The 16,224-nt window shown below is 37.9% G+C and overlaps 1 protein-coding gene across 6 annotated transcripts in view; it reads right to left on the bottom strand.

Annotated features, from left to right (window-relative positions):
• Positions 1-16,224, bottom strand: part of MON2 (MON2 homolog, regulator of endosome-to-Golgi trafficking) — a 331,402-nt gene that overhangs the window by 32,391 nt on the left and 282,787 nt on the right. For 4 of the 6 annotated variants that reach the window (XM_070755596.1, XM_070755594.1, XM_070755597.1 and 1 more), the window contains 3 exons: positions 10,714-10,857; positions 10,274-10,291; positions 4,913-5,041 (listed from right to left, as the gene is read on the bottom strand). In XM_070755596.1, the coding sequence (XP_070611697.1) occupies positions 4,913-5,041; positions 10,274-10,291; positions 10,714-10,857 (291 nt within the window). The remainder of the gene's footprint in view (positions 1-4,912; positions 5,042-10,273; positions 10,292-10,713; positions 10,858-16,224) is intronic. The other 2 variants (XM_070755593.1, XM_070755595.1) reach the window with 1 other exon arrangement.

Here is a 16,224-nt window from a genome sequence, read left to right as displayed (position 1 = left end):
ATTTATAGAGTTGAAAGGGACCGTTAGGTCATCGAGTCCAACCCCCTGCCTGAGCAGGAAACCCTACAGCACCCCAGCCAAATGGAAGTCCAATCTCCTCTTGAAGGTGTCCAGAGTTGGGGAGTTCACCACCTCCCCTGGCAGGCAGTTCCATTGGTTGATCGCTCTGACCGTCAGGAAGTTCTTCCTTATTTCCAGGTTGAATCTCTCCTTGGTCAGCTTCCAACCATTGTTCCTCGTCCGGCCCTCTGGTGCCCTGGGGAATAAAGAGACCCCCTCCTCACCGTGGCAACCCCTCAAGTATCTGTAAACTGCTATCATGTCCCCTCTAGACCTTCTTTTTTCTAGGCTGTCCATGCCCAGTTCTCTCAATCTCTCTTCGTAAGTCTTGGTTTCGAGTCCCCTAATCATTTTGGTTGCTCTTTTTTGCACCTTCTCCAGAGTTTCGATGTCTTTCCTGTAGTGAGGTGACCAAAATTGGACGCAGTACTCCAGGTGGGGTCTGACCAGGGCATAGTAGAGTGGTATTAGTACTTCCCTGGTCTTGGAGCGTATTCCTCTGTTGATGCAGCTTAGGATTGAGTTGGCTTTTTTGGCTGCTGCTGCACATTGCTGACTCATGTTTAGTTGATTGTCCACCAAGACTCCAAGATCTCTTTCGCAGTCACTACTGCTGAGTGGGGTATCTCTCAGGCTATATGTATGTCTAGGGTTCTTTTTGCCGAGGTGGAGAACTCTGCATTTGTCGGTGTTGAACCTCATTTTGTTGGTATGGGCCCACTGTGATGGTCTGTCTAAGTCTTCTTGTACTCTGAGCCTGTCCTCAAGGGTGTTGGCTACCCCCGCCAGCTTGGTGTCATCTGCAAATTTTATTAGTTCCCCTTTTATTCCCTCGTCCAGGTCGTTGATGAAGATGTTAAAGAGTACAGGACCCAGGACAGAGCCCTGTGGTACTCCACTGTCTACTTTTTTCCATGTGGATTTGGTGCCGTTGAGGACAACTCGTTGGGTGCGGTTGGTCAGCCAACTGTTTATCCATCTACATGTGTAGTAATCTACTCCATTTTTTTCTAGTTTGTGGATTAGGAGATTGTGGTCGACTTTATCGAAAGCCTTACTGAAGTCCAAGTATATGAGGTCCACTGAGTTGCGTTGGTCAACTGACTTGGTTATGGTGTTGAAAAATGATATGAGATTGGTTTGGCATGATTTGTTTCTGATGAATCCATGCTGGCTATTGGATATGATCTTGTTTGTTTCTAGGAAGTGGGTAAGTTGTTTTTTGATTATTTTCTCCAGTATTTTTCCAGGTATAGAGGTCAGACTGATTGGTCTGTAGTTACCTGGGTCGGTCTTTTTGCCTTTTTTGTGGATGGGGACTACGTCAGCTCGCTTCCAGTCTTCCGGTAGGTCTCCAGTGATCCAGGATATTTGGTAGATGAGGAGGAGTGGTTCCGCTATGGTGTCCGCCAATTCTTTTAGGACTTTGGGGTGAAGTCCGTCTGGCCCTGGTGATTTGTATTCGTTGAGTTCCCTCAGGTAGTCCCTCACTGTGCTTTTGTCTATGTTGAGTTCGGTTCTGGGGCAGTTTGTTGCAGTTAAATTGCAGATTGGTTGGAGGGAGGTTCCCTTTTGTGTGAAGACTGAAGCAAAGTAGGCGTTGAGTAGCTGTGCTTGGTCATTGCTGTCTGTGATTTCTCTACCCTCTTCGTTTTTTAGTGTGACGATTGTTTCTTTGATTTTCTTCTTATTGTTGATGTGTTGGAAGAATCTTTTTTTGTTGTCTTTGACTTCCGCTGCAAGGTGTTGTTCATATTGTGCCTTTGCTGTTTTTATTTTTTGTTTGCAGGAACTGGCTGTTTGCTGATATTCCGCTTTGGTTATGAGTCCTTCTTTCCATTGTTTGTACTTAGCTTTTTTTCCTTTTATGTCATCTGCGAGGGCTTTGTTTAGCCATGCAGGTTTAGTTTTGGTTTTCCTGTTTTTCCTTTTCATGGGGATTGCGTTGTTTTGGGCGTCTATGATGCTGTTTTTTAGGATCACCCAGGCTTCCTGAGTGGTTTTTCCTTCTAAGAGTTCGTTCCAGGGGCATTGTTCAAGGTTCGTTCTGAGCTTGTTAAAGTCCGCTTTTCTGAAATCCAATTGAGCAAGGCAAAACCACCTCTTTCCTTTATACCTTCTAATATGCTTAACTTTATTCTTGCCTTCTTACTCTGCCATATAAATTTTTTAACAATTGTTGTTAAATCTTTAAAAAATTTCCCCCCTGGATTTATAGGTAATACTTGAAATAGGAACAATATCTTAGGTAATGCATTCATTTTGATGGTTGCTATTCTTCCCATGAAAGATAATTTTAAACTATTCCAAATTTCTAAGTCTTTTTTAATTTCTTCAATTATTTTTATATAATTATCATTTTTTAACTATATAGTTTTGGATGTAATCCAGATTCCCAGATATTTTACTTTCTTTACTATCTTCATATCTGTAATAATTTCTAATCTTCTTTCCTGCATATCTGTCATATTTTTAACTATAAGTTGAGTCTTATTTTTATTAATTTTTAATCCTGCTACCTGGATTTTCTATTATAAAAGTCATGTCATCAGCGTATGCTTGAATTTTATATGATTCTTTCCCAACAGTTAATCCTTGTATTTTGCGATTTGCCCTAATCTTAATTAATAATGCTTCAAGGGATAAAATAAACAGTAAAGGTGATATCGGACATCCTTGTCTCACTCCTTTAAAAATTTCAAATTTTTCCAGTTGTTCATTGTTTAATATAATTTTAGTTGTTTGTTTGGAATATATAGCATCTATTAAATTCAAAAATTTTGTACCAAATCTCATTTTATTTAATTGCATCTTAATAAATGTCCAATCTACATTGTCGAATGCTTTTTTGGCGTCTAAAAACATTAGTGACATTTGTTTTTCTGGATATTGTTCATAATATTCCAACGAATTAATAATCATTCTAAGATTGTTTTTTATTTGCCTGCCCGGTAAAAATCCATTTTGATCTTGGTGTATTATCTCTCCTAAAATCTTTTAAAGTCTTTCTGCATAGATTGAGGTAAATATTTTATAGTCAACATTTAATAATGATATAGGTCTATAATTTTGTATTTTATCTTTATCTGTCCCAGACTTGTGAATTAATGTTATTAACGATTCTGACCATGATTTTGGAATTTTACCATCCATTAAGCTTTCATTAAAAATTTCCAGCATGTTGTTTATTATTACTTCGCTTTCTATTTTGTACCATTCCACCGGTATAGCATCCAGCCCAGTTGCTTTGTTATTCTTTTGTTTTTTAATGGCTGTCTGAATTTTTGTATTGTAATTAGGCTATTTAGTCTTGCTTGTTGTTCTTCCGTTAATTGTAGTAAATCTACTGAATTCAAATATTTAAAAATCTCATCTTCTTTAATTTCCTCTTTTTTATATAATTCTTTATAAAAGTCTTGTACTATTCTTGCTTTTTCATCAGTTCTATATTTTTTCATACCTTTATTGTCTACTAATTCCTTAATTATTTTTGATTGTCTATACTTCCTTAATTTATATGCAAGCCATCTTCCTGGTTTATTAGCATGTTCAAAGTATTGCTGTTTGGCCTTTTAAATTTTTTCTGCTATTTGTTTTTGTTCAATAAGCTTAATTTTATGCTTAATTAATTCCATTTTTGTTTTAATCTCATACTCTTTAGAATTATGTTGTGATACTAGTTCTAGTTGTTTTAATTCACTGATCAATTGTTCATATTGTATCTTCTGTTCTTTATTTTTCTTTGCTGTATAGGAAATCATTAATCCTCTAATATATGCTTTAGCTGTATCCTATAAGTTTTGAAAAGAGGTCTCTGAGTTTTTATTAATTTAAAAAAATTCTAATTCTTTTTCTATCCATTCCTTATATTGCTTATCTCTTATAACGTTCCTATTCATCTGCCAATTCACCTGTCTCTTATTATTTTTCCAGTATATCACTATACGGTTATGGTCGGCCCATATATTTGTGTCAATCTCAATTTCTCTAATTTGTTCTGCAGTTATTTTAGAAGCCCAGGCCATATCTATTCTTGTCCAAATTTTATGGGGATTGGAATAAAATGTATATTGCCTAGTTAAAGGATGTCTTTCCCTCCAAATATCATTTAATAATAACTCTGATCTCATTTTCTGAAAGGTAGTTGGCAAAATGTTTTTCTTTTTTTATCTTTTTTCTTCCCGGAATTCTCTAAATATAGTAGAAAAACTGCTAGTTCTCCACTGTATAGCCCTGCAAAATTTGAAGGGAGTTTGTGAATAATTAACAGTCACATACCAAGAAATAAAGCATCTATGGCTTTTCTTTCATAAACATTAAAGAATGCTAAGATAAAGGATAAAGTTCATATTATGTGGAGGTAGGCTTTTATGGTACCTCAATTCAGGTTTACAAAGCAGTAGAAAGACTTAAAATATTTGAACATTTTGGTCGGCCTCTTTTCTTTATTATACATGGTAGGTACTACAGATGAAATAAAAACTTGAATTAATTCTGAATTGTAATGTTTTTTAGAATCTTACATGACTGCAGATTTTACTTCATACCCCATGAAAGATAATTAAATTAATTAAAGCAAGATAATGTTTTGTTTTTGATTACTATATCTTCATACCAGAAAGGGTTACAAAGAAATAATTAAATGTGATCCACACTGATAATTGACAAAATAAACAATTCTCAAAGAATAAAAATATAGGAGAGTGTAATTCTTGAAATAATAATTGCAAAAACAATAGTTATAAGCCGCTCTTAGGCCTTCATGCAAGTTCTGCAATCCAAACACAGACTTGGGAAACAACAATTCAGCTCATTTTAAAGAGTAATCTTAAAATCTATATAAAATATTTACCTTGATAATATTTTCAAGAACTCTTTCATTTACCACAGCTTTGTGACAAGCAGTCTTTTGGTACAGATCTACCACAACTTCTAAAGATCTTTCTGCAAATGGTACATAATTAAGAGCTACCCATTCTGCCTAAAACAAACAAACAAACAAACAAACAAACAACAATTGTATAAAAGAAAATAAATAGGCCTAGTTTGGTTGCATGCACATTTTTTTTGTAGATTACAAAAAGAAAAATATCTGATCCATGAATTTTTTAACCCTGCTGCTCTGTTCAAAACTTGTACTTTTTATGAGTCTGTGTAACGTGCACTAAAATTCTTTATTTTAAGTGCTTATATTTGGTCAATTTGAAAACTTCTTTCCCTTGGAAACTAGGTTGAACATTTCTGCACACAATGAAATGAAAATTGAAATTAAAAAAATGCTTATTGGTTTATTTTGCTCATAAAAGCCCGCCCACCCTTTTTGTGATTTCCCCCCCCCCCCCCCAATTTATAGATAAGTTTTGCCTGCAAACAACATACAATTTTACTAAATTTGGTGTGGAATTACTAGTTTGAACATTTCTGAACATAATAATATGAAAATTGAACTGAAAGAAATGATGCTTATTTTTTTATTTTGCTCATAAAAGCCCCCCCCCCATTTTCCAAGCATGTCAGTTTATAAATTTTTCTAGGCCCCTAATTCCAAATATTTTCAATAACTTTGGCATTGAATTACCAGTTTGAACATTTCTGAACATAATGAAAAGAAAATTGAACTGAAAACATTGATGTTTCTTGTTTATTTTGTACATAAAAGCCCCCCCGCTGTGTTCAATTATTTCAATTTATATAAAAATCATGCTATTAATTTCAAAATTACATACTTATTTTTAGTAAAATGGATTTCTTTCATAAAATTAGTTGTCTGGCTATCACGTGCTTGCTTTTCAAAAGGATTTTCCCAATATTTCTAGCCAAATCTATATAAAAAGTACAAGGCCCTGGGCTCAGGCTGCTGCTACTCAATGCCAGGTCGGTGGCAAATAAAGCTCTCCTCATCTGGGACTTAATCCTGGATGAGGAGGCCGACCTGGCATGTGTAACTGAAACCTGGCTGGGCCCGGAGGGAGGAGTTCCTCTCTCTGAAATTTGCCCAGCTGGGTTTCAGATATGGCATCAGCCTCAACCCCAAGGAAGTGGGGGGGAGGAGTGGCTATTATAGCCAGGTAGAGTCTTCGCCTGCGTAGACTCGTTGCTCCAGAGATTGCAGGTTGTGAGTCCCTCCTGGTGAAGTTGGATTTAGGGGTTCAGGTGGGCTTGTTTCTCACGTAATTGCCTCCCAGCTGCATGTCACAAGCCCTGCCTGTGCTACTCGAGGAGGTAGCCAGGTTGGCGGTGGGATTCCCCAGACTTATTGTCTTGGGGGACTTTAACCTGCCGTCGCTCGGTGAAACCTCTGGACTGGCACAGTAGTTCATGGCCACCATGGCAACCATGGACCTGACCCAAATAGTACAGGGTCCGACTCACGAGGGGGGAAACGCACCTGACATGGTATTCCTCTCTGAGCAACTGAATAATGGTCTGAGACTAAGGGGCTTAGAAGTGTTGCCTTTGTCATGGTCGGACCATTTTCTACTGCGGCTTGACTTCCTGGCTCCAATCCTCCCCCGCAGGGAGGCAGAACCGATTAAGCTGTTCCGCCCCAGACGCCTGATGGATCCAGAAGGTTTTCAGAAGGTGCTTGGGGTTATTCCAGATACACTCGTCCACAGTTCGGGCAGAGTCTCTGGCTGAGGCCTGGAATAAGGCTGCAGCAGAGGCCCTAGACCGAATTGTGCCGTTGTGACCTCTCTGCGGCACTAGACCCCGTAGAGCTCCATGGTTCAACGAAGAGCTCCGGGAGTTGAAACCCCAGAAGAGACGTCTAGAAAAGCGATGGAATAAGTCTGAATCCAATCGAACACTTGTAAGAGCTCATATTAAGACTTACAAAGTGGTGCTCAAGGCGGCAAGATGTCCGTATCATTCCACCTTGATTTCATCAGCGGAATCCCGCCCGGCTGCTCTGTTTAGGGTGACCTGCTCCCTTCTTAACCAGGGGGCAGTTGGGGAGCCCTTGCAGAGTAGTGACGAGGGTTTCAACACGTTTTTCGCTGATAAAATCGCTCGGATCCGAGCGGACCTCGACTCCAATTGGAAAACGAGTCAGTCGAGGTGACTGGGGTCCGTACTTGTCCACCTGTCTGGGAAGAGTTTGATCTGGTGACATCTGATGAAGTGGACAAGGACATTGGAAGTGTGAGTTCCGCCACCTGCTTACTGGATCCGTGTCCCTCCTGGCTGGTTTCGGCCAGCAGGGAGGTGACACGGAGCTGGTTCCAGGAGATTGTCAATGCTTCCTTGGGGAGGGGGTCCTTTCCGGCTCCCTATAAGGAGGCACTTGTACGCCCCCTCCTCAAGAAACCTTCCTTGGACCTAGCCGTACTTAATAACTGTCACGCTGAATATTGACAGCCCCAGAGACATTCAGAGACATTCAGAGTTATTAAGTAATTAAATAGTTAACAGTGTGTGTTTTTATTAACTCCTCCTATTATGATGTAAAATCCTGCCACATGATTAATGCATCATATTCGCCCTCTCCAGATTCTCCATTTTTATATTGTTAGTCCTTTGTTAGCTGCCATGATGTAAAGACGCATTTTATATGCCTCCTATGGCATACTTTATTTTTCTACTTTTATAATAAAAAGAAACCTTGTTTGAAAGCAAATTCTTTCTTAATCCATTGACCACCACAAATGATTTATTACAGTCCATGCAGGCTGTAATTTATCGCCTATTTCTGACAATAACTATCGTCCAGTCTCCAACTTTCCCTTTATGGGGAAGGTTGTTGAGGAGGTGGAGCCGATTATCTAGGTCCTCAACAGTCGGGTTTCAGGCCCGGTTACAGCACGGAAACTGCTTTGGTCGTGTTGATGGATGATCTCTGGTGGGCCTGGGACAGGGGTTTATCCTCTGTCCTGGTGCTCCTTGACCTCTCAGCGGCTTTCGATACCATCGACCATGGTATCCTTCTGCGCCAGATGGAGGGGTTGGGAGTGGGAGGCACTGATCTTCAGTGGTTCTCCTCCTACCTTCTGGTCGGTCGCAGTCGGTGTTAGCGAGGGGGCCAGAGGTCAACCCCGAGGTTTCTCCCTTGTGGGGTGCCTCAGGGGTCAGTCCTCTCCCCCCTGCTATTTAATATCTACATGAAACTGCTGGGTGAGATCATCCAAGGGCATGGGGTGAGGTATCATCAGTACGCTGATGATACCCAGCTTTACATCTCCACCCCATGTCCAGTCAACGAAGCAGTGGAAGTGATGTGCCGGTGTCTGGAGGCTGTTGGGGCCTGGATGGGTGTCAACAGACTCAAACTCAACCCTGATAAGACGGAGTGGTTGTGGGTTTTGCCTCCCAAGGACAATTCCATCCGTCCGTCCATCACCCTAGGAGGGGAATTATTGACCCCCTCAGAGAGGATCCACAACTTGGGCGTCCTCCTCTATCCACAGCTCACATTAGAGAAACATCTTTCGGCTGTGGCGAGGGGGGCGTTTGCCCAGGTTCGCCTGATGCACCAGTTGCGGCCCTATTTGGACCAGGAGTCACTGCTCACAGTCACTCATGCCCTCATCACCTTGAGGCTCGACTACTGTAATGCTCTCTACATGGGGCTACCTTTGAAAAGTGTTCGGAAACTTCAGGTCATGCAGAATGCAGCTGGGAGAGCAATCATGGGCTTTCCCAAATATGCCCATGTTACACCAACACTCCGCAGTCTGCATTGGTTGTGGATCAGTTTCCGGTCACAATTCAAAGTGTTGGTCTTCTCCGCGTCCCGTCAACTAAACAATGTCGCTTGGCGGGACCCAGGGGAAGAACCTTCTCTGTGGCAGCCCCGGCCCTCTGGAACCAACTCGCCCCAGAGATTAGAATTGCCCCCACCCTCCTTGCCTTTCGTAAGCTTCTTAAAATCCACCTCTGCCGCCAGGTATGGGGGAACTGAGATACTCTTTCCCCCTAGGCCTTTACAATTTTATGCATGGTACGTCTGTATGTATGTTTGGTTTTATAATAAGGGTTTTTAACTGTTTTAATATTGGATTGTTATATGCTGTTTTTATTACTGTTGTTAGCCGCCCCGAGTCTACAGATAGGGTCGGCATACAAATCTAATAAATAAATAAATAAATAAATAAATAAAGGCCGAGGGAGGTGGTCCTTTTGTGACCAAAATAAACAAATAAGCATCATTTTTTCAGTTCATTTCTATTTTTCTTATGATCAGGAATGTTCAATTTAGTATATCAAAACTTTTGGTGGGAAGTTCCTTAGAGATTTGTAGCCTAAAAAATATAAACTGACATAAAATGCTCAAAAAATGGGAGGGGGGGCGGCCTTTTTGGTCAAAATAAAAATATAAGCATCAATTACTTTCAGTTCAATTTTCATGTTCAGAAATGTTCAAATAAGTTTCCCAGTGAAAAACGTTTTCAAAAAGACCAAATTTAAGTACCTAAAAAAATCTTTTTGGTCCAGGTCATATGCGACCAGAGACAAACTCAACGTGAGTTTTTTTGCCCAGAAAAAAGTTATTTTTATGATGATCAGCAATGTTAAATTGAGTAAATGAATGCCTAAGATATTAAAAATATCTTAAAGATATTTTTTTAAAAATCATTTTTTTCAGTTCATTTATCTTTTTCTTATGATCAGGAATGTTCAAACTAGTAATCCCACACTTTTAGTAAAATTGTACACATTTTGCAGGCTAAACTATCTATAAATTGAAAAAAAAATTCCCACCAAAAGGGTTCGGACAGGCTTTTATGAACAAAATAAACCAATAAGCATTATTTTTTTATTTCAATTTTCATTCATAGTTTGCAGAAATGTTCAACCTAGTTTCCAAGGGAAGAAAGTTTTCAAATTGACCAAATAAAGAATTTTCGGTGCGAGTCACATACTCGTAAACAGTACAAGTGTGATTTTTTTTGCCCAGAAAAAACTAAGCCCCCCCACCCCCCAAAAAAAATTATCATAGAGAGAACTCCTGAAATTATGAAAAGTCATGAAATTTCAAGTTTCAGAAATGCAGGGGAAAATTTTTACAGGGTCTCAAACTTCGATTTCGTGTTGCACAGACTCGAACAGAACAACAGGGTTAAAAGACATTCCCAGTCTCCCCCCGCCCCCACCACATATATAGAATTTTGAACTGGCAATTACATTTTGAATCAAAGACACTTTTAAGCACATGCAATATTGCAATTTATGAAGGAAGAATGTTAAGCATGATCTTTAAAGAATTTTAACTCACCGGTGCAAACAGTTGTATCTATAGTGATTCCATTGTGTTGCATAATAAACAGAATAAGGAAAAATTAATATATTTTTATACATTTTACCTATATCATTCTTCTGGTTGTATAGTATTATTAGTGAAAATGCAGTCAAATCAGTTACATTATGTTTGAATTTCATAAAATATTAAAAGCGAAATATATGATTTAATATTCAAAGGAAAATGCAAAGTTAAAACATCTTTGCTAACTAGGACATTTATTTTGGTTTTATAATTTCTTTCAAGTAGGAAATTGACAAGAAAAAAAAAGAAATGAAGAACTTTACATATTTATTTAATTAGTTGATAACATAAATATTGACCAAACTCAGTTGATTGATAATTATAAATGCATGCAAAACTATATGTATTTTTCAATCTAAGCTTTTAAAAGTAAAACAGTTAAAACATCTCACCTGATTGAATTTTGCATTGGCAATGTGTTTTGTTTCTAGCTGTCCGTATTGTGGTGGTTTACAGGAAAATTCAACAAAAACTAACAACTGATCAAAGATAGCAGGATACATTACTTGCATGTTTTCTGAACCTATACATATAGCCTATAAAAAACAATTAAAAATTAATTTTCCAGAAAATATTTAATTCATTGCAAACATATGGCATGTGTATATAGTTTTCTGATGTATAGTTTAGGAATGTAAAATGCTGTAGGTATTAGATTTTTCTAGTATGAGAAAGCTTCATGAAATCTGTCACTGCTATAAAATACATTGAACTGATAAAGCAGTCCACTCTGCTGAACTAATACAAAGGTAATTACCGTATTTTTGAAGTATAAGACACACCATTTTCCTCCCTAAAAGAGGCTGAAAATTCAGGTGCATCTTATACTCTCAATGCAGCTTTTTTTTAAAAAAAAAAAATTCCCAGCCCTAATTAAGTGAAAAACAATCTTTCTAGCTCTTATCTTGCAGGTTCTTTTAATTGTTACTGTCTGCAAAGAATGTTTTCCAAGCTCTAAGTCTTTGCAGAATTTATTTATTTATTTATTATTAGAGTTGAAAGGGACCTTGCAGATCATCAGGTCCAACCCCCTGCTCAAGCAGGAACCCTACACCACTCCAACCAGATGGCAATCCAATTTTCTTTTGAATGTGTCAAGTGATGGGGTGTTCACAACCTCTGCTGGCAGGCTGTTCCACTGGTTGATCGCTCTCACCATCAGAAAGTTCTTCCTTATTTCCAGGTTGAATCTCTCCTTGGTCAGTTTCTATCCGTTGCTCCTGGTCTGGTTTTTTCATTACTCTAACTTGCTCAAAGTAAGTTTCTTTCCAGCCCTAACCAGGTGTTAATGATGTTCCCAGCTCTTACACTTGCAAGCTCTCATTGGTACTCTCTCCTAAGAATGTTTTTCAAGCCCTGTCTTTGCAGGGGTTTTTTCATTGCTCTAACTTACTCCAAATGTTTCTTTCCAGCCTTAAACAGGTGCTAATGATGTACCCAGCTCTTACCTGCTTGCGAGCTCTTTCACTGTTATTCTCTGTAAATTATGTTTTCCAAACCCTGTCTTTGTAGGTTTTTTTTATTGTTCTACTTGCTCCGAATGTTTCTTTCCAGTCCTAGCCAGGTGCTAACAATGTTCCCAGCTCTTACAGGCTTGCAAGATATTTCATTGTTACTCTCTGCAAAGAATGTTTTCCAAGCCTTAAGTTTTTGCAGTTTTTTTAATTGCTCTATTAGCTCAGAATTTTTTTTCCAGCCCTAACCAGGTTCTAACAATGTTCCCAGCTCTTACTGGCTTACATGCTCTTTCATTGTTACTCCCTCCAAATAAGGTTTTTTTAAAGCCCTAACCAGGGGATAAAATAATGTGCTGAAGCTGACCAGACTAAGGATGCTAGCCAGATGAGTATCTGTTAAGCAGATTCTTTTCGCTGTTTTCCTCCCCAAAAACTAAGGTGCATCTTATACTCCGAAAAATACGATACTTAACCTCTATACCAGTGGTTCTCAACCTTTTTTTGGCCATGACCCACCTAAGCATCCCTAAAATCCTGAGACCTCCCCTCCCCATGATATATAATTCTTATTAATCAAAAGTGAGCTATTCACATGGAGAAAGCCTAAAAGGGCATTAACTAGGTTTATACAAAGTTCCAATTTCTCCCATTAAAAATGAAATTGCCCCCATTAAAATTGAAATATTTATATTTTACATTAAATACATTAATTAATACATTGGTTAAAAGTGGTAACAATTCAGAAATCAATGAAACTCTCAGATTAGCTAACTTTTGGTTTACTTAGATACTGTACATACAATAGTAACAGTGGAAAATGCAGATCAGACAGAAAAATAATAGTATTTTTGTCAAATTGCAAAAAATAAAAATTGGTAATTCAGGGCAATTGATTTATGAATTATCTACAGATTATGGAAAGAATACAACCAAAATTCTATATTAATGGGGTGCATAATTCCAAAATAATTGATAAAGAAAATATTTCAAAGGAAGAGTATAGTGATGATAACGATAGTAGAAGGTCAAAACAGTCTGAATGATATGTTTGTTCAAATGATCTGTCCCATTTTATGCAATATTATGTCAGCAAAAATATTCTGACATAATGGAAAGCGTCAGATAGCTATCATTTCATTTTTATAACTATTTGAAGAAACAAATACAAATAGTTTCTGAAGAAAATGATTTTAAAAGTAATAACTAGGTTAATACTAAATAATCTATATACTACAGGTAGTCCCGAGCCCCAAATTTGTGCTGTTAAGTGAGAAATTTAAGTGAGTTTTGCCTCATTTTACAACCACATTTTTAAGTGAACCACTGCAGTTCTTAAATTAGTAACACAGTTATCAAGTGAATCTAGTTTATCCATTGACTTTGCTTGCCAGAAAGTCGCAAAAGGGAATCACATGACCCCAGGGCATTCATTTTTTATTTTTTTAAAAATAAATTTTTATTGATTTTTATAAAATAGTTACATAAAACAAACATATAACAGTGCACAGTGCGTGTGCCCATCACCTAACAAACAAGACACCCCCCTTCACCACCACCACCCATACAAGAGGATTCAAAGGTTTTGATTGGTTTATCTATAATTCCTTGGCTCTATCTTGCATTGAATATTACTAAAAGAGTGATTGCAGTTTATTTTTCACATTTACATCACAGATTCTACTCAACATATAATCTTTCACCTTATTCCATCGTACCATCAGCTTCTCCAATTTGTTCTCGTCAAAATTATTTAATCTTATTTCCATAATTTCAAAGTGTATGTGGTCCACCATGTACCAGTACCAATTTTGCAATGTCCATTTTGTGGAATCTTTCCAACCCAATACCACCACCGCTTGAGCACTTTCCAATGCTGCAGATTTTATTTCCTTGAATTCTCCTAGTTTTCTTTGTTTAATTAAAATCGCTATTTCTTTTGTAATTGTCCAGTTAATATTTAACATTTTGTTAATTTCATTCTCTACTTCATTCCAGAATGTCTGAATTTCTGCACACTCCCAGAACATATGCATAAAGATTCCCTTTTTTTGACAGCCATGCCAACAATTACCCTTCTCTTTCCCCTGGAAGTGTGCAAGTTGTGTTGGTGTATAGTACCATTTATGTAAAATTTTCCTTCTCATCTCTTTAACTCTCGTATGTTTGATCTTATATATATATTCTACTATTTCTTTCATTTCACTTTCATCTATTTGTAAATCATTGTGCCAGCATCTTGTCAAACTTTTTGTTACTTCCTCTTCCACCTGCAGTAACATTCTATATATATTACCGGCTTGTGCTTTACTCTCATTAATCTTTACTCTTATTATTTTTTCTAAACAATTTTCTTCTCGTAAAAGAGCTTCTTTATTCTCACTTTTATTTAAATATGTGCTTATTGCATTAATCTGCAGCCATTTCTGTTGACCAATCCACCATTCCAATCGAGTTCTGCTAACTCTTCCATCCTTCTCATATAATTGTTCAATTCTCGTTATCCCTTTGCTATTTAATACTGTAATAATTCTGCTTAAGTTAACATCATCCCCTGTATTCAATACATATAACGTTGATAGCTTGGAATTCCTAGTTCCACATTTTCTCTGCCATTTAGACCATATTTCTAAGCATGCTTTGAGAGGGTCGATTAAATTACTAATTTCTGTTCTACTCCAATTTTTAAATAATAACTCTTTATTATTTGTATTATTGATTTCTTTTTCTAAATTTACCCATTTCTTTTCCCCCCATAACTGTAATTCCATTAATCTTTCTATTTGAAATGCTTCTCTATATAGTACTAAGCACGGGCTCCCCCACCCCCTTTCTCTTGTGCAAACTGCCAATGTTTTCTTATTCTAGGCTTTTTGTTTCCTTCAATCCAAAAGTTTAATTTACTATCCCATTCTCTCAGTTTTGCCCCAGGGAAGATACCCGGTAGAACCTGAAATAAATACAGTGGAACCCCGACATAAGAGCTGCTCTACTTAAGAGCAACTCGAGATAAGAGCTGGGAGGGGAGAGATATTTTTGTTCTACTTACAAGCCCAAATTCGAGATACAAGCGCCAAGGAGCTGTCTCCTGAAGCCAAACGCTAACTTCCGAGTTCGGCTTCAGGAGACAGCTGCGAAGCGGCGCGCGTGTTTTAAAAGGTTGCAGCCGGCCTGGGGGGCTCGGGGGGGTGCTTGCAGCTTTCTTTCTTGCTCTTTTTCCTTCTCTCTTTTACCTTCCCTTCCTCTATTTCTTCTTTTCTTTCTCCTTCCCACCTTCTTCCCTCCCTCCCTCCCTTCACTCATTCCTCTCTTACTCTCCCCTTTCATAAGTTTCCTTGCTTCCTTCCTCTGTTCCTGTCCCTTCCCCCTTTCTTTATTTCTTGCTCTTTTTCTTTCTCTCTTTTACCTTCCCTTCCTCTATTTCTTCTTTTCTTTCTCGTTCCCACCTTCTTCCCTCCCTCCCTCCCTTCACTCATTCCTCTCTTACTCTCCCCTTTCATAAGTTTCCTTGCTTCCTTCCTCTGTTCCTGTCCCTTCCCTCTTTCCTTCCTTCCTTCCCACCCTCCGTCCATTCATTCACCCATTCCTCTCTTGATCGCTTAAAGCCGGTCCCTGGTGCAAAAAGGGTTGGGGACCTCTGTTCTATAGGATTGGGTGGCAGAGAAGTTGAACATATGTAAATTTAAAAGTTTAAGAAAGTTTACAAGTTAAGTGAAAGAAACTTCATTATTCATTTATATGTACATGTACATTTCTTCATTAAAAACATGTCTTTCTGCATAATTTAGACTAACTTTGTGAGTTTTTTGAGGGCTGGAACCAATTAAAATTATTTACATTAATTCCTATGGGGAAAAGTCGTTCGAGATAAGAGCTGCTCGACTTAAGAGCCCAGGTCCGGAACGAATTAAACTCGTATCTCGAGGTACCACTGTACATCATTTTTGGTATTATCATCATTTTAAGGGCCCTAATCTTGGCAATTCTTCCCAACTTTTTCCCCTTCCAATTTTTTATCTGCTTCTGAATTTTTTTCCATATTATAGTTGGCCGTCACAATTTTTATCGGATTCTTAAACAACCAAATTCCTAGATATTTCATTTTTTTACAACCTAATTTCAATCCTGATATTTTTTGTATCTCAATTTGCTCTTTGGGGCCAGTGTTTAAACAAATTATCTCAGATTTCTCTATATTAACCATAAGTCCCGATTGGTCTTTAAATTCCTGGAGCAATATCATTATTCTTTTCATCATTTCGATTGGGGTTTCAGACATCACTATAGCATCATCTGCAAACAAATTTAATTTCAATTCAAATTTCCCTATTTGGTAACCTCTCCATTCCTTATCATTTCTAATTTTATTTGCTAAAGTCTCAATTGCCAGTGCAAATAACATTGGGGATAGTGGACAACCCTGCTTAGTTCCATTCTGAATTTTAATCG

The sequence above is a fragment of the Erythrolamprus reginae genome, chromosome 6 (genome assembly GCF_031021105.1).
Source record: "Erythrolamprus reginae isolate rEryReg1 chromosome 6, rEryReg1.hap1, whole genome shotgun sequence".
Lineage (NCBI taxonomy): Eukaryota > Metazoa > Chordata > Lepidosauria > Squamata > Dipsadidae > Erythrolamprus > Erythrolamprus reginae.
Note: the sequence above shows the minus strand (reverse complement) of the source record. Positions and strands in the feature narration are given on the sequence as shown.